Source organism: Varanus komodoensis, unplaced genomic scaffold (assembly GCF_004798865.1).
Source record: "Varanus komodoensis strain SLA01 unplaced genomic scaffold, ASM479886v1 scaffold1, whole genome shotgun sequence".
Classification (NCBI taxonomy): Eukaryota; Metazoa; Chordata; class Lepidosauria; order Squamata; family Varanidae; genus Varanus; species Varanus komodoensis.
In genome coordinates, this window is record NW_025335268.1 from 114,828,248 (window position 1) to 114,855,920 (window position 27,673).

The 27,673-nt window shown below is 41.2% G+C and overlaps 1 protein-coding gene across 1 annotated transcript in view; it reads right to left on the bottom strand.

Annotated features, from left to right (window-relative positions):
• The window catches only part of SGIP1 (SH3GL interacting endocytic adaptor 1), a 176,223-nt gene that overhangs the window by 121,175 nt on the left and 27,375 nt on the right, over positions 1–27,673 (bottom strand). The window contains exons 3-5 of the mRNA XM_044441183.1: positions 7,041–7,104; positions 4,812–4,836; positions 1,720–1,797 (exon numbers count right to left, since the gene is read on the bottom strand). Coding sequence (XP_044297118.1) covers positions 1,720–1,797; positions 4,812–4,836; positions 7,041–7,104 — 167 coding nt within the window. The remainder of the gene's footprint in view (positions 1–1,719; positions 1,798–4,811; positions 4,837–7,040; positions 7,105–27,673) is intronic.

The following is a 27,673-nucleotide window of genomic DNA, read 5'->3' on the forward strand; positions in this document are numbered from 1 at the left end:
GCAAAGAGGAAAAATAGTCAGATAGCATACGCAATAGCAAATATACAGTATATCACAGAAGTGAGTACACCCCTCACATTTTGTAAATATTTTATTATATCTTTTCATGTGACAACCCTGAAGAAATGACACTTTGCTACAATGTAAAGTAGTGAGTATACTGCCTGTATAACAGTGTAAATTTGCTGTCCCCTCAAAATAACTCAACACACAGCCATCAATGTCTAAACCGCTGGCAACAAAAGTGAGTACACCCCTAAATGAAACTGTCCAAATTGGGCATTTTTTGCCATTTTCCCTCTCTGGTGTCATGTGACTTGTTAGTGTTACAAGGTCTCAGGTTTGAAAGGGGAGCAGGTGTGTTAAATTTAGTGTTATCGCTCTCACTCACTCATACTGGTCACTGGAAGTTCAACATGGCACCTCATGGCAAAGAACTCTCTGAGGATCTGAAAAAAAGAATTGTTGCTCTACATAAAGATGGCCTAGGCTACAAGAAGGTTGCCAAGACCCTAAAACTGAGCTGCAGCATGGTGGCCAGGACCATACAGCGGTTTAACAGGACAGGTTCCACTCAGAACAGGCCTCGAAATGGTTGACCAAAGAAGCTGAGTGCATGTGCTCAGCGTCATATCCAGAGGTTGGCTTTGGGAAATAGACGTACGAGTGCTGCCAGCATTGTTGCAGAGGTTGAAGGGGTGGTGGGTCAGCCTGTCAGTGCTCAGACCATATGCCGCACACTGCATCAAATTGGTCTGCAGGGCTGTCGTCCCAAAAGGAAGCCTCTTCTAAAGATGATGCACAAGAAAGCCCACAAACAGTTTGCTGAAGACAAGCAGACTAAGGACATGGATTACTGGAACCATGTCCTGTGGTCTGATGAGACTAAGATAAACTTATTTGGTTCAGATGGTGTCAAGTGTGTGTGGCGACAACCAGGTGAGGAGTACAAAGACAAGTGTGTCTTGCCTACAGTCAAGCATGGTGGTGGGAGTATCATGGTCTGGTGCAGCATGAGTGCTGCTGGCACTGGGGAGCTACAGTTCATCGAGGGAACCTTGAATGCCAACATGTACTGTGACATACTGAAGCAGAGCATGATCCCCTCCCTTCGGAGACTGGGCCGCAGGGCAGTATTCCAACATGCTGACCCCAAACACACCTCCAAGATGACCACTGCCTTGCTAAAGAAGCTAAGGGTAAAGGTGATAGACTGGCCAAGCATGCCTCGAGTCCTAAACCCTATCGAGCATCTGTGGGGCATCCTGAAATGGAAGGTGGAGGAGTGGAAGAGGACTCCAGTGGCAACCTGTGAAGCTCTGGTGAACTCCATGCCCAAGAGGGTTAAGGCGGTGCTGGAAAATAATGGTGGCCACACAAAATATTGACACTTTGGGCCCAATTTGGACAGTTTCACTTAGGTGTGTACTCAATTTTGTTGCCAGCGGTTTAGACATTGATGGCTGTGTGTTGAGTTATTATGAAGGGACAGCAAATTTACACTGTTATACAAGTGGTATACTCACTACTTTACATTGTAGCAAAGTGTCATTTCTTCAGGGTTGTCACATGAAAAGATATAATAAAATATTTACAAAATGTGAGGGGTGTACTTGCTTCTGTGATATACTGTATTTGTTTACACACACACACAGACACACTCTGCCAAGCCTACTAACCAATCCCGTGGAAGCTTTAAACTAATATTCATATCCTTACCGAAACTGCTTTTCCTCCTTCCTGTGCACATTCTGGTTTGCTATTGGAGGGTGGATCATGAGGATGAGGGCTGGGTGGCTGGAATGGATTTTGTTTTTTATAGAAAAAGGGTTAAAGTGCTGGGTGGTTTGAATTTTTTTAAACACAGAAACTACATGGACTAAGCAAGCTCAGAATGCACTTTTCAAAGGCATTACTTGCCAGATTTGATGTTGCTGTCAGCAGACTCTTTCGGCACATATGACAGGGCTCTATTCAGCAGAAATTAGGTCTGTTATACTGGAGTGGCAGAGGTAAGTCTCATTACAATTCTTTTGAGAAAATTTTTTTTTAAAATGACACATAACATTGTGATGCAGTTTAGAACTACATTCTCCTACGATTCTTCCCCTGCAGGGCTCTTTTGATTTCCTCAGTTGCCCTAGCACTGGGCCCTTGGAGTTCTATGATATAGTTCAGCATCCCTTTTGTAACTGAAGATGAACCTAAAAAAAATTCTCCTGAGTGTTTTTTATTCTGATTTTATACAAGAAAAGCTTTAGCAATATATTGGCATTAAATACGCTTTATATGACTCGGGACTGAAATGCCTCTCCTGACCTACACCTACTTGAACACTGTGACCTCAGGCATCCCTCCCAGTGCTACCTCAGAGGGAGACTTGGAAGATGACATCACTGGAGGGACCATCATTCTCAGGGATGATCACCTGATTATGGAATTTCCCCGCTAAGGCCCACCTGTTGCCAATACTGCCATATTTCCAGCCTCAGGTTAAGGGTGCCTTCTATTTACAGGCTTATAATGGCATATGATGAGGCATTTATGTTGCCTGCCTTTACCAATCTATTATTTTAGGGAAATTCTTTTTAGCCATTTTTTAAAATGTGCTATAACAGTATTATAGTCTGTATTCTATTATCTTGTATTTGTTGTTTGCAATTATGTGAATTGTTGTGAACTGCCCAGATAGTGTCAGCTATTGAGCAGTTTTAAAAATAATTAATTAATTAAAGAATCAAATAGTTTTGGGAACTTGATTCTTCCCAATGCCAGCATTGTACCTGCTTATCATCTGCTGAACAGAGCCTTGACCAAATTGTTAAACAAAGATGACAATTCCAAATACGGTCTGCTTTTCAAAAAGAAAATAGAAAAAAATAAGAAATTTAAACTAAAGCACTTGACAGTATACAATGGGTATGCAAAAGAATGTGTGGATGCAGGCTTTTCTCCAGTCTAAAGTTGCAAACCTAAGCACATGTACTTGGAAATACAGTTCTTTTTAAATTTAAAAAATTACTGACAAGTAAATATGTTTAGGATTGGGGATTAAGGATCTTGGGTCAGTGGCTTAAGAAGTCAGGTTTATACACACACACACACACACACACACACACACATATATATATATACATACACACACGTATATAATGGCCTTTCCAGAAGAAAAGATCTCTTGCACCCTGTAGATTTACTGCTATCCCCAGACCTACACCATCAGACCTACACTCATCCCCATGAAATGAATCAGGGATATGGGGGAATCATACTGTATAGAGGAAAAATACTCTGTCCTTTAAGAGAGAAAACATTGAACAGATGTTTACCTCTGTGGTATAAAGGGAAAGCCAATGCCTTTTGAAAACTAAAGCACTTGTGGTTTGTGTGTTGATGAACGTTGCTGCACGTGGGGTCAAAACAGTTCTGCAGCTTGTCATTGTTTTTTTGTTTTTGTTTTTTTAAGGATTGAGGGTATCCTTAAAAAAATCCTTAAAAGGGTATTGCGCCACTTTCACTTGAAGGCCATATTCCATTTCAAAGACACTCTCTGGGGCTACATTCCAGTGCCCCAAAAGGCCAAAGACAAAGGGGATGGTATCAAAATAATAATTTTTTAAAACAGAATATTTTAGTGACTAAGCCTTAGGAGAGATATTTCAGCCTTTTTTTCAGAAAAAAAACCCTGCAAAAGATGGGAAAGCACAAGATGATTAGTGAGTGGGTCAAGTATTTTCCAGTAGTTTCCTTTTTAAAAGAGGGAGATGGTCAGAAGGTGTGAGTGCAGGCAGGGAAAGGAGTGTTTCTCATTAATGCCACACATTCTATCTATGGCAATGGCAATTGAGTCATAAATCTTACAGAGGATCCTCAAAATGGTAAAGGGAAACATATTAGATGGGGGTGGGGCAACTAGTTTCCCCAAGAAACAAGGCATGTAGGAAAAATGATATTGCAAACACATGTGTTTTCTTGAAGGAAGACATCTGTATCATGACCTGTGCAGCAGCTGGTAATTCATTGTGCAAAATTGATCATCTGGAAAGGCCCATAATAATCCAATTTCTGTGATTTTAGGAGAGAAATGGCCTTCTGTCTGTATGCAGTCTCTCCATTCTGTTAGTGAAGTCTGGTGAAGAACACTAATAAGCAACTGTTCCAAATTCCCTCAGCTTCTTCACATGATAAATGGAAGCAAAGCTTTAAAGTTAACAATATAAAGGAAAGTAAAATCCATATCTGAGCCCAACATTCTTCCTTGTAAACTTAAGTCTAATAAATAGGTAAGTATAAGTATCCTTCTAAAGTTCAGAAGAGACAGAAAACCTAAAAGTATAGATAATAGCAAAAGTAAGTCAAGAGCAACCATTCTCCTATTTCTATTCTCTATAGGTAGCCATTTTCTCTGAATTATTTCAATTATTTCCTGTGGAGCTTTCAATACCAATTAAATGCTTTAAAACCTTTTATATATTTGATCATATTTATTCACTATAATACTGATCATTTTACATTTGAAATGGAATATGAAGAAAACTTAATTCACTGATTTCCCTGATCAAAGGGAGAGAGAAAGATGGACAAACAGTATATTCTCCCAGACAGGCTAAGACTCTGGATTTAAGCGAACATTGAATATCAAGCAGTGTATTGAAACCGATAATGTTAATAACTTCTCTATATTAAAATAGAAATAGGGCAAAGGGTTAAGAATTGCTTTTGATGATTCATGGAATGAGAGAAGCATTTTCCATTAGGCACATCTAATTTAAAAGGAATAATTTAATAAATAAATGCCTTTAAATACTTACAGTTCCATCCCTGTCTGGTGATCCTCTGTAACAGAGTGAAAATATGTACTATTACCAAACAATGTCAAACTATCCACTCTAATTTGTGTTTTGGGCTCAGATTTAATCCTAATTAGAGTAAATCCACCAAAAATAATGGGGCCTGAGTATACTGGGTTTCAGTGGGTTCATTTTAAGTATAACTAAATTTGAATCTATCCATGTGAAAAACTTTTCCCTTTGTTGCTTTTCTATTCTAGATAAGAGTTCTATGCTGCTAAGTATTAGCAATTCCAGCCCCCTTCAGATGTGGATTGCATAAAGGGCATCCTGTGTAGAAATGGTGCATAGGACCACATGGCTGGCCATACCCTTCAGGTCATGCTGCTCATCGGTGTGGGCATCCATAGAGGAGATTCCTCACAAGTACCCCTCAATGCACATAGGCCTTTTGCACATTCTGGAACTCCGCATGGCTCCTTTTTTACAACATACAAGAAGACTGCTTGCATAGGCTTTCCCATACAGATGCCCATGCCTCATGTATGGACACAACCAATAACCACCTCATCTTGGGGGCATGGACAGCACTCCAATCTCACAGCGTCACCCTACATGTGATAAGCCTTCGTAGGATTCATTTGTAAGTGACTTGGGAGGCCCACTGGATAGTTTTACATCAATGCTAAGACAGGTTAGTTTATTTTGAAGGGTACAGAAGCAGCAGCTCATAAAATATACTGTCATCATCACCATCTCTACATGCTGCTGTTTTACCAGCTGGACTGTTCTCCCCTTCCCGGTCTGAGGGCATCAAAACCAACTGCTCTGTGGGGAAGAGAAGCAACAGCAAAAGTGGCAACCAGCCCACATTATCTTTTCTGCTTGTTACAGCTTCATCAGTTGAAATTGGCCTCCCCTGCCTTGCCTCATCCCAACAGCATCAGATGCAACTCCTCTAGAAAAAATGAAGTCACAACAGCTGACAACAGGAATTACTCTAGCTTCTTTAAATATGCTACTTAAGGATCACATGCATTTTGTGTCACATGCTTTCAAAGTGAGTCCTAGCAATGAAAAAGAGTCAAGCACTAAATACCTCTCCCCGCTCAGTGTAAGTGGATCTCAACTATAGCTCTGGCAGCATCCTGTAGACTGTTGCTAAGCAGCCCACTCATCTTTAAGGTGAGGTAAAGATTTTCTTGCTCTTTGAGTAAAATGAACATTTACTGGGGCATGAAAAGATTACTGACAATTAATTTTTTCACTTTTTCTTGGACCACCAAAAGTTGGTTTTGAAATATGAACAGATGGAGAGATCTAGAAACTGCTACTGCATATTTCTTATCCACAGAAATATATTTAAGACAGGTTTCTGTCAGATTCAAAGTTTTAAAAAACCCTCCATCAAAATAACTCAAGAGACATGCTCATTGAGCAACACTGATGTTATATGGCACAGGGTGGTCAAGAGAGTGAAAACGAGTACATTTTCACACATATCAAAAGGTACTTTTTGCTTTTTTCTTGCTACCCTGTCTCCATCTTCCCATTCTTTTCTTCCTACACTGATTGTTTCCATTCAAACTATTCAGAAAAATGAGGTTTATATATACTCCCCCCCACCACCAAAAAAATACTCCAAAGACAGGAGGATACCTGGAATATTTTTCTCCCCATCATCCAGTTACTCTAAACACTGCATGTTACAAAACAGCCTCACATCAAAAGCTATTCACAACTTCCATAATGTTCTAAACTTCAGTTGTGGAACAACCTTGACACAGAAGTATGGTTGAAAAGCCAGGCAAGTTCTCCACGGGCACAAAAGCATCAGTATGCTTTGTTTTTCTAAATGCTGACCTCCACCAACTGCCAAGGATCTTTGTTTCAATACCCAGTAGTTATAACAAAATTTTCTAGAGGGCACAAACCTGTAAGCAGTTCAAGCAGATTGTTTTAGTCCTACCATCTCAGAGAAGTACTAGAAGAATAAGATACAGCATCATAGGTTTTTTTCCCCGTTAAGTGGGAACATAGTTGGCCTTCAAAATGGTAGAAGGCTACCATAATTACTTGAAAGCTTACATAATGGTTCCAGCCACCCGCACAACACCAGGGAGTTGTAGCAGATAGGCTGGCCTGCATTTAGAAGCAGCACTATGGAAACTGCTTTGCCAATTCATCATTGTATGTGAAGTATTGTATTTTTGCTATTCAGGATTGACTTCCTTCATTGTGAAAACTTACGTAGAATCAGTGTCCTTTTCTTTCTTCCGTATTCCAAAGGCCTTCCTTGTACGTTTTTTCAATCCTGGGAGACAAAAGATTCAACAAATCAGGTGGCTTTAAATATATCATAAGCCTGAACAGAGAGTTGGGCTAGAGTGGAGATAGGCAGACAACCTACTCTTTTCAATGTTTATATTAAACAGTAGTGGCAGTTGGTATCACTTCAAAATGAAGTAGCAACCTCTACCAATTACACTCTTAAATTCCCATAAATGTCTCTAGGCAGAATACTCATCCTTTGTGTCTAGCTATGCCCACCCATGGCACAGCTATTTTACAGGTGAGCCCAGGACCATCTCTCAAATTTCAAATTACTGTTATCACACTACATTTACATCCCACCTTTCTACCTTTAACAAGAACTCAAGGTATTTTGAGTTCCTCAAGCCCAGGGGCCCAAAGGGTTGTCTACCTGAGCTAGAAGGTGTAATGGATGATGTAAACATAAATAAAATACAAAATATGGTATAATGAACAAAATAAAATTGATGGCTTTTTAATTTACTTAGATATATTGATAGAAGCCCCTTCATGGATCACTGCCTTGCCTTGGCGAAGGGGCTTGTGTAGCTCAAAGAAGCTATGAGCTAAACTGTGTAAGGGCACCCAAGACGGAAAGGTCATAGCAGAGAGCTCTGACAAAATGTGATCCACTGGAGAAGGAAATGGCAACCCACTCCAGTATCCTTGCCATGAAAACCGCATGGACAGTATCAATAGGCAAAGAGATATTATGCCGGAAGATGAGCCCCTCAGGTCAGAAGGTGTCCAATGTGCTACTGGGAAAGAGCAGAGGACTAGTACTAGTAGCACCAGAAAGAATGAAGCGACTGGGTCAAAGACGAAAGGACACTCAGTGGCAGATGTATCTGGTGGTGAAAGGAAAGTCCAATGCTGTAAACAACAATATAGCATAGGGACCTGGAATGTAAGATCTATGAATCAAGGTAAGCTTAGCATGGTCAAACATGGTCTATGATGTGGGATAAAGAATTCTAAATAAAATGGCTTGTAGCAGTTCTCATGCAGCCTCTCCCCTATACATGTATTTGATTTCTAATAATACTGCCTTTTCCACTATATAATACCATGGACAGACAGGGTTCCTGATTCCTACCTAAGCAGATCAAACAAATCTGCCCAGCTATTGACTAGGTTCTGGGATACAGGCAGCCAAGCTCCCAGGGAAGGAGTGGCTAGAGTGAGCAGACAGGAAGAACAAACAGGAGTTTGGTGGGAGAGTTGTAGGGGAAGAAGAAACAAATACTGGCAGAGGCAGAGCAGACTGTGTTGTTAATCTTCAGGGGAAACAAGACAAAGCACTGGATGTTACAAGAGGCCGAGCAAGCTAGTGGATAGCAAACTGCCAAGAGATGAAAATGAAAGGGCAGAAGCACTCAGTTTCTACTTTACCTTGGTCTTTTCTCACAAGAAAATATACAACCAAGAGTAAGTACAAACTGAAAATGAGAGATGGCATCTCAAGATTGATGGACAAATGGTCAAGATGGAATAAACACATTCAAATCTCCAGGGCATGATGAACTCTATTCCAGAGTCATAAAAGAGCTAGTGGAGGAGCTCTCAGAAATATGTTCAGCAACTCTTGGAAAACAGAAGTGCTAACATTGTCCCTATCTTCAAAAAGGGGGAAAAGATGAACCAGGGAACTATGGACCAGTTAGGTGCACATCAATCCCTGGAAAAACTCTGGAGCAAATTATTTAAAAACCCATCTGCAAGCATTTTGAAGAAAATGCAATGCTTAATAGAAGCCAATATGAATTTATCAAAAATAAATCCTGTCAGACTAATTTAATCTCATTTTTTGACTGGGTAACCTCCCAAATGGACAGAGGGAACACTGGGGACACAATCTATTTAGTTTTTAGCCAAGCTTTTGACATTTGTTTTGCTTTTCATTATTTATAAACAAATGTGCATTCCTAGTTAAATCTCCATATTTGTACTTGGTAACAATCTTAAAGTAAAAGTCTCAAGATGCTATCAAGCCAGTGAAAGTAGTTCCTCAGGAGCTAGGATTCATGTTAATAATATGTCCAAGAGAGTTTCCTTATAATCGTCAGGATCAGGACCTGAATAACTGTGCAAGTTTTTGCAGAACTAGGAGTACCTTTGCTGGCTGTGAAGCATTTCTGATCTTATCTTTGCATTGGAGACATCCCTAGGAACACCCAGTATTGCCCTTAGAAATTTTGATTGAGCACGTTGTAGTACTTGGGTATTTGGGAAAAGCCCCAACTGAGATCCATACAGTAGCTGAGCTAGTACTTTGCTAGGTATAATTGGAGGTCTAGGGGGATGTAGTGGCCACCTTTAGATCTCATGATTATGGCTGATGAGCTTCTCTGGGCATTGTTTTGCCATGGGCCTTCCTGGAGCCGTTTGCTTGTAGGACTACACCTAAATATTTGAATTGGGAAACCTGGTCAATCTTGTGCTGGTTTATCTTCCATGATCGAGTTATTGGTTTTTTTGCAAAGGTCATGAGTTTTGTTTTTTGATAGTTAATTGTCAGAGCTTCTTCCTTGCAATATTCAGTCAGCTTCCACAGTGCTCTTGTGAGCCTGATTGGAGACCTTGAAATAATAGCTGCAACATCTGCATATAGTAATATAGATCTATGTCTCCCTGTGATTTTTTTTTGGGGGGGGGGGGGTGAAGATCGTTGTGGTTTAGCTGGTCGGCCAGTGAGTTAATATAAAAATTGAACTAGAGTGGAGCAAGAATGCAGCCTTGTTTGACCCCTTTTTGTGTTGGAACAGCATTTGTAAAGTGACCATGGGGACTGCATCTGACCTTGAGGGAGGTGCCTCTATATAGGGTCTGAATAAGTAAGAGCAGGTGCCTATCAATGTTGGAGGCCTCTAATTTTTTCCAGAGTTTGACCCTTGAGATGGAATCGAAAGCTCCTTTGAGGTTTATAAAGGCTGCATAGAGTGAGGTGACTTTGCTTGAGATGCATTTCTCAATGAGGTGCTGTAGCACCAAGCATTGATCTATGGTAGAGCGACCCTCCCTGAAGCTGGCCTGCTCCTCCGCCAATATCATATTCTGTTCCAGCCAATCTCTGAGCTTCTCATATAGGTGCCTAGCATATAATTTACCAATAATGCTCAATAGACTGATAGGTCTATAATTTGTGGGGTCGTGTCTCTTTCCCTTCTTGAATATGAGGACAATGATGGCAGAACTCCAATCTGCTGGAATCTGCCTGGTCATGTCAATATAAGAGAATAGTGACACTAGAACTGGAGTCCACCATTCTAATTTGTTTTTGACCACCTTTGGAGGAATCAGGTCTTCTCCTGGGTCTTTGCCCATTTTCATCTGGGCAGCTAGTTCATAAATTTCTGAAATCAGGACTGGGGGCCAAGGCAGAACTCCTTCAAACACAGTATTCCAGGTCACATGGGCAGCATCAAGTTCTTTGTATAGTTCATGGAAATGCATCTCCCAGACCTTCAGGTGGATATAGCAGTCTGGCATTGTTGGTCTACAAGTTGGTGAGATCTTTATCAACCACCAGAACATGGATGAATCCTTGGATTTGGCTGCCTGAATTAATTTCACAGAGTTCTTCTTCCAAGCCTCTTTTTTCTTTTGTATCAATAGCTGTTTGTAGGATTTTTTCTGTTCAAGGAGAACTTGAGCCACCTTCACATCAGAGCTGACTTTGTACTTTAGATAAGAGTTCTGTAAGACTTTCTTTGCTTGAACACATTCCCTATCAAACCAGGGCTTCGACGTGTTGCTGAGGCATTCTTGCTCTCCAAGTGAAAGCTTGTTTCAATTCTCGGGGTAACTTCTCATATAATTCCACCGGGCTGGCTGTTTGGATGTTGCATTTTATACATGCCCTGATGTTTTGCATGCTGTCTGATGCAAGTAAATCCCGTGATTCCCTGTCCATTCTTAAAGTCCATTTGATACAGCAATATGCTTCCCCCTCTGAGAGTATCATAGGTGTGTATCAAGTGATACTTCGTAGGGAAGGGTGCGGGGCTTTCCAAATCAATGAGACTGAGATGATCACTGTAAAGTTCTGGGGCAACCTCCATGTCCTCTAGAAGAGGAATCAAGGTTTTTGAAGCAATGAGGTAGTCTATTTTGCTCATTTTGGTTCCTGCCAGGTAAGTAAATTCTGCCAGGTGGTCTTTTCCAAATGCACCATTAAAGCTGTGCAGGTTAAGCCTTGTAGTCAGTTGGTGTAGTAAGAGCCCAGCATAGTTAGATTTTATGTCTTTGGATTGCCTAATAAAAGGAGGCCCGTTCAGGCTAGGTTTAGGGAGCTGAGCTTTTTGCTGAGAGTATAAGGCATGATCACTTAGACCCATCCTGGCATTAAAGTCCCCTCCCATGATCACATATGTATTGAGGTAAAATTGGAGCAGATTTGCCATGTATGTTTCAAATTCTGCCCAAATTGCCCCAGTTTGTGGTTTCTTCTTTTGCGGGGGAAAAGCATTTATTATCAGCAGGTCCCATCGAGCAAAGTGAACAAGGACAGTCATTGCATGTTGTTTGTAAGATGGCAGCATCCTTGTGCTTACACTCAAAGATGTGGTAATTAGAATTCCTAGGCCCCCTTTACATCTTCCATGGCCCACCCCCAGGGACTGCATCGATGGGAGTGTGATTGGAAACCATTAAGTTGCAAGGCCCCCTGGATCCATGTTCCTTGCAGAAGTACAATGTCCTTAGAAGAAAGATAGTCTTTGGATTCAGTGTCCTACATAATTTCGGCCCAACCATTTATGTTCCATGTAATAAGGTCAATTTTATTCACATGCCGGTCATCTGATTGTCACTGGGTCTCAGAGGTGTTACCTTCCAGCTCCTGGGGACCCCTTTTTTCCTTACTCAGCTCAGTTATTGGCTATAGGGGCAGTCCAGCTGAGGGAGCAGGGGAGTCCAGCCAATTCTCTCCCAGTGGGGGGTCAGCTGGAGGATGTATTGGAACTGTTTTTACATAGTGTCCAGGCATCACTTGAGGACTAAAGGAACTGAGCTGGGGTACCCAAGGAGCATGGCAGTCTGTTTCTGTTATGTCATCTAGCTCAGTGCTAGGTTGAGTGCTTGTTGGTTTTAGTAGACCTTCTATGAGTTCCTCAGTAATTTTCTGAGGTCTCTGTATGAGACCCACTGCATGGGTCTCATACAGTGGCCTTATTGGAGTCAACTCCCTTGACCCCATTGGTGCCTTCATCTCTGGTTCCACTTCTGCTTCATCCATTGTGGCAGCCATGGGGTTTTCCTTAATCAATAGGGAATGGAGTGGCCTATTATCCAGTCCAGCATTATCAGTTAACTTCATGTCACAGTCTGTGATGTGAGCAGAGGTATCGAAATTTAGATCCAGAGAACTCATAAGGGCTACGCTTGACTGAAGGGAAGAGTCAGGATCTGAGATGTCACTGTCTCTCTGCAAGGCCAGGTCTTCTTTGTGTAGTCTAGTTCTCATTGGCATTAATAGCTCATCTAGTTTGTTCCTTAGTTTTGCAAGTCCATCTTGCTTGGTTGGCTGGGCGTCAGCCAGCTCACAGTGACTGTTCATTGGCAGTTTATCTTTCATGTCAAGGCTAGCCTCCTCCACAGCTGTTTGAGTTATCACTGATGAAGTGGAAGGGACTCTAACTCCCATCTCTTTGAAGACTCTCTGAGGGATTATATCATACCCTCTCAGATACTGTGCCGAGTGAAAAAGTTGTAGGGGCACAGTAGCTGATTGAAAGTCTAGGAATAACCTTTTGTGGTCCATTTGCGATGGTAGAAAGTAGAAATCTTTTAAATCCAGTGGGCATGTAACTCCAGTGGGATTCAGTCACTGTGTCAGAGAGGTAAGGATTCTTTCCTTATTTGTCCAGTGTTGAGCATCTTTCTTTGGGAAAGATATTAGGACCTGATTTGTTTGGAATACTCTCTGTCTTCTCCCTTCAGTCTTATGTTGTGTAAATTGTGTTTGCTCAAAGTTAAAGGAGGGGGCATGGAATGGTGGCATCTTCCTCCTTCTCACCTCTTTGTTCCGACTTGGGTACTGGGTGGGCATGCATTTGGATTAAGGCTCCTAATTGCCTTTCAATTTTATTTAAACACTCTAGAATCAAAATTAGAGTTTCTGCAGAGAAAAAGCAGATTTCGCTAACTGCTGAGAGAGGCAATTTGGCTGCGAGGGGAAAGCGTATTCTGTTGTCACACTGTTTACTTTTTGTCCTAATGGTTTCTGCTTCCCTGCATTCTCCTTGGCCAGATTTTCAATTAATGGACTACTTTCTATCTCTTGACAAGCTGAACTAGTGATGGGGACTGTGGCAAATGCTGCAAGTCTGCTCTTAGTGCTGCTCCCAATACTCACAGCATACATAGCCCCATTGGAGGGGAGAAAGCTTTCAATTCTAAGCTGTTTTTTCTTCCTCTCCTTTTCCAGGTTTTCTTCTCTGGGGCTGTAGTGGGCCATCTCTTTCTTATTCTCCCCTCCTCCTTTGGCTGTCAATATATCCTTGCTTTTCCTAATTGCAGCTTCAGTTCTTCAAAATAAGTGGGAGTTGTGTCTGAGCGATGTTACTTCATCGCCATCTTGCCTCCCACCTCCACTATTTATAATAAGCATTTGGGCATTACATAAAAAGACATGCTTTTTAAAAGTTTTAACAGTAAATCCAATAAAGCAAAATTATCCCCACCCCGCGCCCTAAAAATCCAGGACAAAACATTAACTACAATCACATCCAGCTGAAATTGGAGCCAGTGTGGTGTAGTGGTTAAGAGCATGAGACTGGGACTCAGTCGATCCGGGTTCTAGTCCCCGCTCAGCCATGGAGCCAACTGGGTGACTTTGGGCCAGTCACAGACTCTCAGCCCAACCTACCTCACAGGGTTGATGTTGTGGGGATAAGATGGAGGAGGAGAATGATGTAAGCTGCCTTGAGCCCTTTGTAGGAAAAAGGCAGGATATAAATTGGAAAAAAAAAATTAAGTCTTTGCTACTGTTTGAGAGCCACAGTCCTCGCAGCTGAAGGGAAGCCTCCTAAGATTTCTGGAAGATATGTTACCTCTTTTGTGAGCTTTTTCTTCTCAAGTCAGACATCCATTACAAGTCTGGATCTTTAGTTACTGGAAGGGATGCAAGCACAATCACTTCCATGGCATCCTTTACTCAAAAAAGGAAAGCAAGAAGTTCATGGCCGCTCTTTTTTTCTTTACTTCCTCATCTAAATCATTAATAAAGATGTTGAAGAGCACTGGGCCTAAAACTGAAGCCTGTAGCACCCCACTAGTTACCTCCTCATGGACATGGAAAGTACAAGAAAAGATAATCAAATTTGCAGATGATACAAATCTGGGCAGAACACCCTAGAAGACAGAATGACGATCCAGGGCAATATTGATAAACTTCAACACTGGGCTCAAAGCAACAGAATGAGATTCAAGCAGGACAAGTGCCAACTCCTCCACCTAGGAAAAAGAAACCAAATGCGTCGATACAAGATGGGGAACATGTGGCTTAACGTAACTGAACAAGAAAAAGATCTTGGAGTAATTGTGGAAAATAGGCCAAACATGAGCCAACAATGTAATGTGATGCAGCCGCCAAAAGGGTAAATGCTATTTTAGGATGCATTAATTATTGCATAATTACTTCCAAATTGCATAGTATTACTTCCAAATCACGAGTCAGACCTCTTCTGGAGTACTGCAACCATTTCTGGGCATCAAGATTTAAGAAAGATGAAGAAAAATTTGAAAGGGTCCAGATGACTGCAGCAACAAAAATGATCCAGGGTTTAAAAACACTGCTCAATGAGGAGACTGAGAGAACAGGGCATGTTCAGCCTTGAGAAGAGAAGACTGAGGGGGGGACATGATATCCCTCTGTAAGTACCTCACAGGCTGTCACAAAGAGGAAGGTTGAGATCTCTTCTTGCTGATGCCAGAGTGCAGGACACGGAATAATCAATTCAAGTTGTGACAACCTAGCTTCAGACTAGCCATCAGGAAAATTTTCCTCACTGTTGGAGCAATATGGCACTGGAACCAGGTGCCTAGAGAGGTGGTGGGCTCTCCCACACTAGACACAGTCAAGGTGAAACTGGACAGCCATCTGAGTGGGATGGTGTAATTTGGTGTCATGTAACAGCAGGGGGTTGGCCCCTTCCAACTCTAATGTTCTATGTTTCTATAATACTGAGCCCTTGTGGGACTGCTCTGGTTACATTGGGCGAAATTGTCGTTTATTCCCACCCTCTATCTTCTATTCTTTAACCAGATAGTGATCCATAAGAGGATCCCACTTTTATTCCATGACTGCTTAGTTTGTTCAGAAGCCTTTGGAGCAGAACTTTGTCAAAAGCCTCTTGGAAGTCCAAGTATACCATTTCTACTAGATTGCCCATCTATGTGCTGACACCCAAAAAGAACTCCAATAGGTTAGTAAGACAAGATTTCCCTTTGCATTTCCAGCCATTCTGATTTTTTCCAGCAGGGCTTACTCCTGAATGTGCTTACCGAATCTATCTTTAATCATGCTTTCAAGCAGTTTACTCAGAACAGATGTTAAACTAACTGGCCTGTAATTCCCTGGATATCCCCACCCGCCCCGGGATCCCTTTTTAAAAATTGGTATTACATTGGCTGTTCTCCAGTCCTCTGATGCAAGGTCTGATTTTAGGGCCATGTAAAATACACCGATTATTTTCCGCACTTTGTCCTACCTCTCCGCACTTGTGCTTTGCATATAGGCACAGAGTACTTTTTACCACCTTCAGCTGGTGGCCCAGCTATGCCTCTGCCTGGATAGAGATAGCCTGATTTCAGTAATCTACACTTGGGTCTCAGGATCTCTGGTCGATGTATAGGTGCAGTAGCTGGTTAGTTTTATATTTATATTGTGTTTTAGTGTATATTAATATTTTTAATGTACCTACATAACTCTGGGGAGCAAGGGGGTGCCTCCATCAGTGTGGGCATGAGTAGGGGAAGATATGGTGCTGGGGAATTAACAGGCTAGCATAGAAGAAAAGAGGCTAGATATCTTATAGCTGTCCCCTCTTCTGCCCTGCCCCCCAGCTGAATGATTCCTGGCAGCCACACCAGCTTGCCAACAGGCTTGGTGCTGCTGCTGCTGAATGCCAGGTTAGACCAAAATAAGATGTGCCTCATCCATGATTAAATTATTACAGAGACTTAGGTGAATGAAGCGGGAAGGTTGCTCTCTCACAGTTGTGGCCACCTGGTGTCATGAGTGCATGTTCTGGCAAACTTCCCAGGCATTCACAAGAAGCTGACCATTTTGGCGCGCGTGGTAGCTCAGACCCTGAGAATGAGATGGCTGTTGAAACAGCTCCAGCCACAGTCCAAGGCCCTGGGTGTCTGCTAGGAAAGAGATTAGTTCAAGGGCAGCCAAGGGGCCTAGTTAACCTGCCCATGGAAATGAAGAAAAGTAACAGCTTTTAGGGATGGGGGAGTCTATCAAATGGAGAACTCCAGCCTACTGAGGAGTTGAACCCAATAGTCCAGCATCACAGTTGGAGGGCAGCCCAGTTGGGATCCTAGAGGAAGGAGTGCAGGTGTGTCCAGTTCTGCAGCCCTCCACCTGCCATCCGCTTCATCTTTGGGTTCTTCACTGTTGGTAGGACCGCGGCCAAGGCCACCACCAACAAAGGCACCAAGGAAACATTGCCGCTGCCAGAATAACTGCTGCAGCCACCACTGCCTCCAATAGCACTGCCAGATTTGCTGCCTGGAGCAGTGGCAGAGGTAGAACCACTAGAGCACCTTTGCCCTCTAGCGCAGTAGCAAGCAGGACATGCTGGGGTGAGCTCTTGTGAGGCTGCCAGCCCAGCCTGCTCTTTTCCTCTCTCACCCCAGCATGCCTCACCTGCTCCTGCTGACTTTAAAAAGCAAACTGCAAAAGAGGACCCCCTTCCTGAATATGGTGAGAGTAGGAACCAGTCGAACCTCCAAAGAGAATTTATGTTGCATATGTGACAGCCCCTGAAGATGGCTGTCCTATTGCTGCTTGTCCCCTCTGCAGCTCCTTCAAAGGTCCCTGATAGGGCATAGCCTTTAAGTTAGAATTCTAACTAAGAATTCTCACCACTTCTCACTAAAGTACAATTGCCAGGATTCTACTATTTTTTATTAATATGACGTTTACTTTGAGTAGTTCTTGTTTCTAATGGTTATTTCTTTATGAAGGGCATCCCAAAATTAGGTGTTTAGGTGTCTTATACACATTTTAAAAAATCATACACTGATAAGAAAGAACACACTTTCATGAAGTCATAACACATAATACATAAATAATAATAAATATTTGTTCATGTCTTATGGGTTTCAAACATCTGGCATTTACTGTATGTGGCTCAGCAAGTCTGGACACCCTTGGTCTAGTGCTTTTAATTTGTGTGCAATTTTATTCTGAGACCTACATACTTATATTCTGAAACATAGTTTATGCCATTAAAGGTTTATAAAATATGCAATATTAAAACTGATTACATTTAAATATTAAGTTGTAGAAGTTTCAAAATTATCTAACTTTTACTCAATTTATTTAATGTGCATGTGTTCATTCTGTCATTACAGGAATAAACTGTCTCCAGCTTTTGCAAACATAATGCTTGAAAACTGTACCATAGTTTAAATAAGGTTTAATACAAGGCGTTTTGACTTGGATATAATTTTCAAGGTATCCACTGAAGCTTTATGCAGAGTGTCATTTAGCTTTTCTCCTAGCCACATTGGAGTCATTTATCCATGAATGGCTTAAACTCAGCTTGAAGATCATTATAATGACCTGTGTAGACCTAACTATATAGGTCTTTCCAAAGGAAAAGCCATAGCTTTTCTTCAGTTCTTTGGGAAACACCCATGCATATAGACACTGTCTATAAAGTTGCATAATTTAATATGATCTCCCAACCATGCAGGAGCTGCTCCTTCACAGAAAACCATCTCCCACACTATGTTGGTGCTCTTGTCAGCCCAAAGTTAAAAAAAAAAAAGTAAGAGAGGTGAAATTGTCTGGACTAAGAGGAAGTATTTGGGGATTTTCAGATTGAAGTATATTAATTAATTCTGGGCCTTTTAACAATCAAATGTGATAAAGATCAATGATCCTTTCTTTAAATATTGCGACATCGTACAAAATTATCAAGCAGGATTTTCTTGCTATAGAAAACTATTCCAATGCACTTCTTTCTTTAAGCCTCTGTAACAGAAACTTAGAAACAGAAATAGAAATAATGCACACATATTCTCTGCATGATGGTATATAAAACTGCTCTGATATCAAAGTGATGATATAGTTCAGATCTTGTAAATGTTCAAGTGTTTGCATGCCTTCTGGTAAGCAAGCAATCTCTTTTCAGACCTTTTTTAACATAGCATTTCTCCTAATCTGCATAGAGTACAAATTCTCTGGTACTGGGCCTTCAAGCCTCAGTGGTTTTTGTGGCAGGTCAGAAAGGTTGCTAAGCAGAGAAATCTAATTGCATGAAATATTACAATGTAAATCTCTAAAAATATTAGATCTGGCATGCTTTAAACATAAAATAAGGCATCATAATTTCATCATAATTGTCAGTTATTTCCCTTAAAGAACTGAATAGGAAGTCCAAGCAGCTGTAAATCTAAAAGTTGGGTTATATATCAATCTTTAGACCACTAAATTGTGAATAAGGTGCTTACAATGGATTTTCAGATCCAGCACAAATGGCATCTGCAACCCACATAAAAGTGGCCCATATATGTGCAAGGCCAAATTACTCAGGTATTGTTAAACAAAAGTATCATATCTTTATTTAAATTTAATATGTCTCCCCCCCCACACACACACACACGCACACAGAGTTTTTACTTTAGAGAAGGCATAGAGCCCCCAGTCTGGATCAAAACCTTAGAATAGGGAGTACAGGGTATTTAAGAGAGAGAGAGAGAGAGAGAGAGAGAGAGAGAGAGAGAGAGAGAGAGAGGAAAAGACAAGAAGATATGATTTAAAACAATGACTGTGTTGGTCATCAAGATACTATTTCCTAGATTTCCATCTAGAGCTAAACTATATAACCAGCAGAGCAGATATGTACCTAATTGTCAAGACTTTAAAGCATTAAGCATACCCTTATAACTTGACAGCATGCCCCGCAATGTTACTGTCAGTTATTTTCTTCTCATTTGCTTGTCCTGCTGTTACAGCACAACAAATGGAAACTTAAAGATTACAGGATGTGGCCCTGTATGCTTTCATTGCTGAGAGACGTCATGTTACCAGTGACTTCATCCTGCATTTCTCCCATAACTAGTCACATTACAAATATGGGTTCCATTCAGTGCATGTGCAAAACTGAGCATGAGGAGCATGAGGCAGGCTGCCTAGATGCAAGTCTGAGGCTTTAGGATTAATTATCCATACTTAATATGTTTAAACCTCCAGTTGAAATCATCATGTTTTTTATAGAACAAAACTTCACAGCATTAGTTGTTTGGAAGCAGAATCTACAAAGGTGCCAGTTAATCTCAGATAAATTTAAAGAGTGAAGGTAGCTTTACCAGCACAAAATAACCCCAAAATAATCTGGAAAGGCTTCAGGATTCCCACAACTAACAGCCATTAGTGTATCGTCTGCCGTATTCAGAACAGAGATTTCCAACACTGTCCCTTTCTTCTGCCTTTCCCGTTTCTCCTCATATTCCAAGACCTATTTTTGGCTAAAGGTTTAGAAGTAATCAGAAGGGAACTGACTTCAAATCAATGGGCATGACCAAGCCAAAAGTTTCCAATGATTTTAACTGGAGATTTCAAATGATGTTTAGCTTCTCTCTCTTTACATTAAAAAATAGGCTCCTTTCCAGAGAAAGTTAATTGCCCAAATAATCAGTGGGACGAGTTAGCAACAACTAACTCCCATTAATTCTAACAGAACTTAAGTGTCTTAACTTAAGTTAGTCTTAACTTAAGACTACCGTTCTGAGAACTAAGGGCATTGGTGCTTGCTGGAGTAAAGAAAACTGAAACCAATTGTCACATACAGTGCCCTGCAGACATACTCCATCCACTTTGACTTTTCTACATTTGATGGGAAATGAAATGGATTTGACATTGTTACCACTTGATGTAAACAAGATACTCAACTCTGTGAATGTGAAAAATGTTGCATAAGTATTTATTCCGTAATTAATTAACTAATTAATTAAAAGCTTTTCTATCCTGTCCCCTACAGAACATCTAGGGACGGCTTACAATAAATAAACAGAATAGAACAGCCCCACAACAGACTTAGTAGAAGCACCTTTGCCAACAATTATAGGTGCAAGTCTTTTGGGGTAAGTCTCCATCAGCTTTGTTCACCTGGCTGTTTGCCCATTCTTCTTGACAAAACTGTTCCAGCTCTGTTAGTTTAAATGTGAAAAAGTCAAAGGGGATTGTGAATATTTCTTCAAAGCACTGTAGTTAATGGATTTTATCATGAAATTAATATCATGTGCCTCATTCTGGGAACATATAACATGTATGCTTCTGTTTAGGATTAAAAAAAAATCTTAGCTAATTTCTTGTTTGGTAAATTAAGATAGGGAAGAAAGCTGTAATGTTTCCTAGCACAAGTTTCCTTTGTTCATATTGTAACTATTGAAGTGAACTTAGTGCCAAAAAAGACATTTTTCAACAGTCTGTATCTAGCAGTGATCTTTCCAAGTCCCTTGCTTCAAGTCTCAAGTCAAGTCTCAAGTAATTGCAAGAAATTTTCAAGTCAGTCTCAATTGTCTTCTCAAGCCTTTTTTTCAAGTCTCAGGGAAAGGGTATTAAAACTTCAGTGGATGCAGTGAAATTCTGGATGGAAGGGGGTATTCCTGTAAGAGTGGAAAGTTAGAACCAGAGGCAAAGAAGAAAACAGAAAAAAATGAAGGAAAAAGTATTATACAGCTATGAGCTGAGACTTGCAAAAAATATTGAGAGCAACAAAAAGGGCTTCTGTCAACATGCAAATAGAAAAGGAAGGGGAGACAGGCAATGGGACTGCTTAATAAGCAGGAAGGGGATTGGTGATTGAAGAGGGAACAGGCACAGATGCAAAAACAGGTCCTGCGACAAACCTTGTGGAATTCTATGACAAGGTTTCGAGATGGCTAGATGGAGGGGATGCAGTGGATGTGGTTCACCTGGATTTCAGCAAGGCCTTTGACAAAGTGCCACATGATATCCTGGTTGAGATACTGAGGAGTTTTGGGATAGACCAGGGGTCGGCAACCTTTAACACTCAAAGAGCCATTTGGACCTGTTTCCCACACAAAAGAAAACTCTGAGAGCCGCAAAACCCTTTTGACATCTAAAATGAAGATAACACTGCATATATCGTTTTTTACCTTAATGCTATGTATATCTTCATTATGATTTAGCTGTAGCTCTTGTTCAGTCACTAAAAACTGCTATTTTTAATCTTACATTATAAACTAGTAGGACTCCTTTCATATATTTTGAATAGGAGAACAGCTTCCTGAAGAGTCAAAGTCAGTGCTAAAGGGCTGCATGCATTAAACAGCAAACCCCATAAGTTCAGCAGCAGTAAAAGCAAATGAATCTACCCACATATCATTAAATGTTTTGTTTTCTTCAGAAACTTTTCTTTGGGGGAAGTCACAGATACAGGTGTGTTTAGTGACTGATTAGCAGATAAACAGTCAAGTGATGTGAATTGTGACAGGTCCCAAGCGCAGCTTTTATCATTCAGAGGAAGGAGATTATATTTGGACAAAGAGAATCTTTTCAGCAGGGTTTGAGTAACATGAGATACAGGAAGCTTGTTCCACTCTTTCCCTGCACAATAGCAGAGGAATGTAGCAATTTACTTAACCAGCTAGCACGGTGTTCCAGAGTGGATGCCTCATCATCACCTATTGGTATTTTGTAACTCGGCGCCTCGGCAGATCGGTGGCTGTGCCGGCGTGTATTTTGAGAGACGGAGCCACAGCAGAGGGATTCAAGAGCCAGGTGCGGCTCCAGAGCCACGGGTTGCCAACCCCTGGGATAGACCAATGCACTGTGTGACAGTTGATGGACCAAAAGCAGAGTGTAACTATTAGTGAGGAATCATTGGGATGGCAGCCAGTAACAAGTGGGGTCCCCCAGGGCTTGGTCCTGGAACCGATCCTGTTCAATCTTCGCCTCAATGAAGAGGGGCTGACCAGTCCGTTAATTAAATTCACACATGATACTAAAATGGAGGCATTGGCCACAGCTAAGGAGCGGGTACTCTGGATCCAGAAGGATCTGGACAGACTATGGAAGTGGGCAGGAGACAACAGGATGGCATTCAATGCAGATAAGTGCAACGTCTTGCACTTGGGACACAGGAATAAATGTCACAGGAACAGGATGAGAGACAAGTGGCTGGAGAGTGTCTTGAGTGCCAACTGAACATAAGGCAGCAGTGTGATGCAATGGTTAGGAGGGCAAATTTCACCCTTGGATGCATAGCCAGAAGCATGGCTTCTAGATTGAGAGAGGTATTGCTGCCATTCTGTACAACTCTGGTGCACCTGGAATATTGTGTTTAGTTCTAGGCTCCACATTACAGGAAAGATGTAGTCAGGTTGGAATCAGTGCAGTGCAGGGCCACAAGGGCGGTGTCTGGGTTGTAAGGGAAGCTGTATGAGGTGAGAGTGAGAGAACATCCTCTTTGTTACAGCCGTTCAGGTACTTTTAGAGGAATATCATGTCCCCCCTCAGTCTTCTCTTCTCAAGGCAGAACATGCCCAGTTCTCTCCATCTCTCCTCATAGGGCTGTGTTTCCAAACCTTGGATCATTTTTGTTGCCCTCCTCTGGACTCTCTTATTTTTCTGAATCTTTCTTAAATCTTGGTGCCCAGAACTGGTCACAATATTCCAGGTGAGGTCTGACTAGTGAGACCCAGGAAACCCCGGGTTATAAATGAGTTCCATTCCTGAGAATATTGTTAAGTCATATTTGTATGTAAATTGGATCATATGAGTAAGCCAAATGTTTGTCTTAGTATATGTATATATTTTACCTTACTATACATATAAAACACTTAAGAAACACTTCCATATTCACTAAAGTATCTTAAACCCAATACAATATTTTACTAATGATTATAATACAGTAATAGTGAAGTAACTTGCAGGTTACTTTAGTGACCCATTGGGTATTGGATGGGGTAAAATCACCCAAATAAATACATACATACATACATACATACATACATACATACATACTGAAGAGGGGGAGGGGGAGAGCTATACTGTGTAGCTATATTGTATTGTAAAAAACAAATAAAAGTAGTTTTTAAAACAGTTTAGAACATTCTTTCATATCAGTGTCTTACAGAGTTAAGCTAGTTCACTATCATTCTTGCATGTATTATAACAAGATCTTGATTATGAAGCATTTTGAGCCCTTTAAAGTACTTTATGTTGTTTCTTCTTTTTTCATTTTCTGAATATATGCCCAAGTTGCTCTACTACTTCACAAAAATAGATCAGAATAATAAAATGCCACAGTTCCGAGCAAAACCAAATCTAAAACAAAACAGAGAAAATAATCCGAACTTTCTTTCTTTTTATAGAATTGAGTAATATTTGTGAGCCTGTTGGCTACTTTGGAGGCGATCAAGCCTCCCAAAATCTACTCAGACAGGTTCTGGTTCTCTGTGTGTGCTGTCAATTCAGCATCATTTCCCCATCTGTAGCATGGGTCCGTGGGCACTGGTTTAGTTCCCCCTTAGCATTTGCCCTTGCAACCAGGCCCTTAGCTAAATACAAGGACATTTATGCTGAGAAAAAGGAAATGACTGTACAAACAACCCCAGAAGGCTACTTCCAGAAAGTATCTTTTTGACGCAAAACAATGACAGCTTCTAGATGTTATTTCTTATTTGTTATGAATTAAGGGTGTTTAAAAATTCACATACATGCACTGCTCTCCAGACAAAAAGTTCACAGGATGCCTTTTGTGGAATTAATATGGCAATTCCTGCCCACAGATTTATTTTTATCTTTAAAAAGTGAGATAAAGGGGGAAGAGACACAGAGGGAAAAGGTTAAAAAGGAAACTCAGGCACTAATTACCCACACTTATAGAAACATAGGTAGTTATATTCTCCCCAGTGCAGCAGTCTGGACTGACAAACACTGTTTGGTTTCTTTTAGTTTTCTTTGACCTCTGCAAGCACTGACTTTGTGTGTATGTTATGTGTACAGGAGATCCTCCATGAGTTGAGTCCAGTTTCTTTTAATTGCGTAATCTTTTATTGAGGTCTTATTGGATCCATCCTGAATCATGCATAAAGTAGCCTAACTGAAACAAGAGGAATGTAAGACTATCAGAAGCCATGGCTAATTTTTCTTATTGATTCCACTGAATTTACTCCAGTTACAATACTTTTATTCCAATTTAGCCATTATTTCTCCAGTCCCAAATAATTCTGGTGCTAAGAGTGCTTAGAAAACACTATTTACCTCACTGAGCTACAATTCCTGAAATGTTTTATCAGTCAATCCCTCTTCCCCAGGAACTCTGAAAACCATACCTCTCTGTGTGAGGAATGGGTTTCCACTAATGACACTCTGTACCCTCGACAAATGACAGTCCCCAAGATTCTTTGGGGAAGTAATGACTGTTCTAAATGTGTGGCGTGAATGCCAGGGGAATGGGAGGTAGTTTTTGGGGCAGCAAAGGGTAGCTGACCACATGTTGCTGCAGAGCAGAGGCTGACCATGACAGAAAGTGTCACAGAAAACACATGTGCCTGCCTGTCAGCCATTCCTCCCTTCTTCACCCATTAAGTTCAGGACTCCAAAACAGTGGTTGATGTCAGCCATAAACCCGCAAAAATAAGTCTCTTGAGAGGGGATGGGTGAGATGCATGTCTTTTTTTCTAGATAAATTTCTACAGACTAAAGGCTTTATCACATGCATCATGTGTAAAGAGCAGAACCTGCAGTTATTTTGTCTTGGTTAATAGCAGTGAACTGTAAAAGAAATAGAACTGCAAAATCTTTGAGAGATTCTAGAGTATAATTTCATCTGTAATTTTCAGGTTGCAGTTTTAAGCACAGTTAAGCACACTTACCAGTGACTGAGTTCTACTGAACTTAGTAGGGCTTGCATCTAAGGAAACATGCATAGGCTTACATTGTCCATTTCTTTGTATCATGTGAGGTCCACATGCCATTTTTATTATGGAATGCTATGAGAACCCAAGCCAGTCCTGGAATACTGCTAGCAGTGTATAGGGACACTTATTCCCATGCTCTGCCTTCCCCATTTAATTTCTGGGCCTGCCAGCCTGCTAAATAGCTGTTTCTGGGGATGATGGCACACAGGGATGATTCTCCTTGCGCCATACTCTCCCAGCACCAACATATTCCCATTAAAAAGCTGTTATGTCAGGCTGGAAGGATATTCACCCCCCCCCCCACACACACAGCTATTTGGCTTTGGGGTAGAGGAAGGTACAACATGCCCAGAACCTCCATAGCATGAACATGCAATCCATGACCCCCCTGCAACATTTGCCCTTGAGGGCAAAAAAGCTGACCACCCCTGCCGATAGGGAGAGAGAAGAATGTAAAGTTATTTGTTACATTTTGAAGGTTGTTTAATCACATTTCTGTGCTGCTTTTTAAAATCCTGCCTCATACTCATATCAGTCAGATATGTATTCCTGATTCCTTGAAATACTGTAGGGTTCAACAGAGTTTAGTGACTGGTGTCTTTTGTGCATTGATACACCAGGAAAGAACTAAAGTATCAAACATTAAATTGTTTATCAGCACCTCAACTGTGAAACTTACGCTCATTCCTATTAGAGAATAAACTGTAATCTTCTCTTTCTTCTGCATTGCACTGAGGCCCAGCAGTCTTCAGAGTATATGACGTATCATCCACTGACTCTTCCCCTGCAGCCTTTGCATACAGGGAACATAAAGAGTGGGCCATTGTTTCTTCAAGCTGCAGTGTTTAAACAGTAATGATTTTAAGACCTTAACCCCCATCTCTCCCCAGTCTGAAAGAGAGAGAAGGACATTTTCCCTTCTGGCACCACTGCAGTGAATGCATCTTTGCAGCACCATAGTAACTATTTTATAGGAAGTGAGCTTCAGAAGTCCATTATGACTGAAAGGGTTTGACACGAATAAGCACTCCACCACTCATCTAGCTTGCAGTGATGGCCTGTGGATGCTAAGCAGGCAGAACAGAACCCCGAGGCAGTCCCTTTAAGGTCTTTACATTTCAGGGGAAAAAATTTATTTCTATTCAGACATGGCAACATGGCATGTATGAATTTTAGTTGTGTATGTCTGACAGTTAATATTAGACACTGCTTCCAGGATCTAGTGTCAAGGCCAAAATGCCCATTATATTAAAAGTGCTAAAACTTTCTATGTAACTGTGATCCGGATTGGGACTAGATCACACTGGATCACTTATCATGCAGATAAGGAAATTAACCACTTCCCTACTTTCCCCTTTTGCCCCCTCCCACAGCTGCAATTTGCATCACAAGAAAAGATCTCATCAGCACCAAATGTGGTTAAAATTGTTGCTTAAATGCTGTAACAAATTTATCATATTGCATAGTTTGGCCCTTATTTTTGCACTCTGTCTAGCTTGGGCCTGTCTTGTGCTGTGCAGCCTATTTATCCATGGCATTGATTTTCCTTCTGTCAAAGGAACTTAAACATCCTGATAGCTACACTTTCCTCCCCTTCCTCCTGCCATATGCTCTTGCCTTTTCCTGCCAGTGTGTAGGAAATGCTAACAGGAACTTTTTGGAAGGCAAATTGCTTACCCTTAACTGTTGTTCTTAAAGTAGTCATCAGTGCATTCACACATATGGAATCTGTGCCTGTATGGAGCCTGTTGTTGGGAAAATTTCATAGCTGAGCGTGTTTTTGTGGGAACTCTTTCCCCATCTCAGTGTTCAGTATATATGGAAGGAGTTCCTACCCAGTCCATCAGTTCACTTGAGATTGTCTTTGTGGACTCAGGACTGAGGGAGGATCATTTTGATAGATCCCCAACCTTAGTCAAAACTAATCTAGCTGCAGAGAGTAACATTTCCAACCCAAGTTTGTATTGTTGTTGCTCAGGCATGAAGTCTTGACTGACTCTTTGCAACCCCATGAACAATATTCCTCCAGGTTCTCCTGTCCTCCACCTTTCTCCGGAGTCCACCCAACCCCACACCCACCAAACCAGTGACCCCATCCAGCCACATCAACCTCTGCCATCCCCTTCCCCTTTTGCCTTCAATCATATCCTGCATCAGGGTCTTTTCCAATGAGTCCTTCCTTCTCATTTGATGGGCAAAATATTTGAGCTTCAGCTTCAGTATCTGTCCTTCTAAAGGTCAGGTTGATTTCCTTTTAGGATTGACTGGTTTGCTCTCTTTCTGATCAATGGGATTCTTGGGAGTCTACTCCAACAAGAGAATTCAAAAGCATCAATTCTTCGGCACTCAGCCTTATGGTCCAGCACCCACAGGCATACATCACAACTGGGAAAACCATAACTTAGACTATACAAACTTTTGTCTGCAGGGTGATGTCT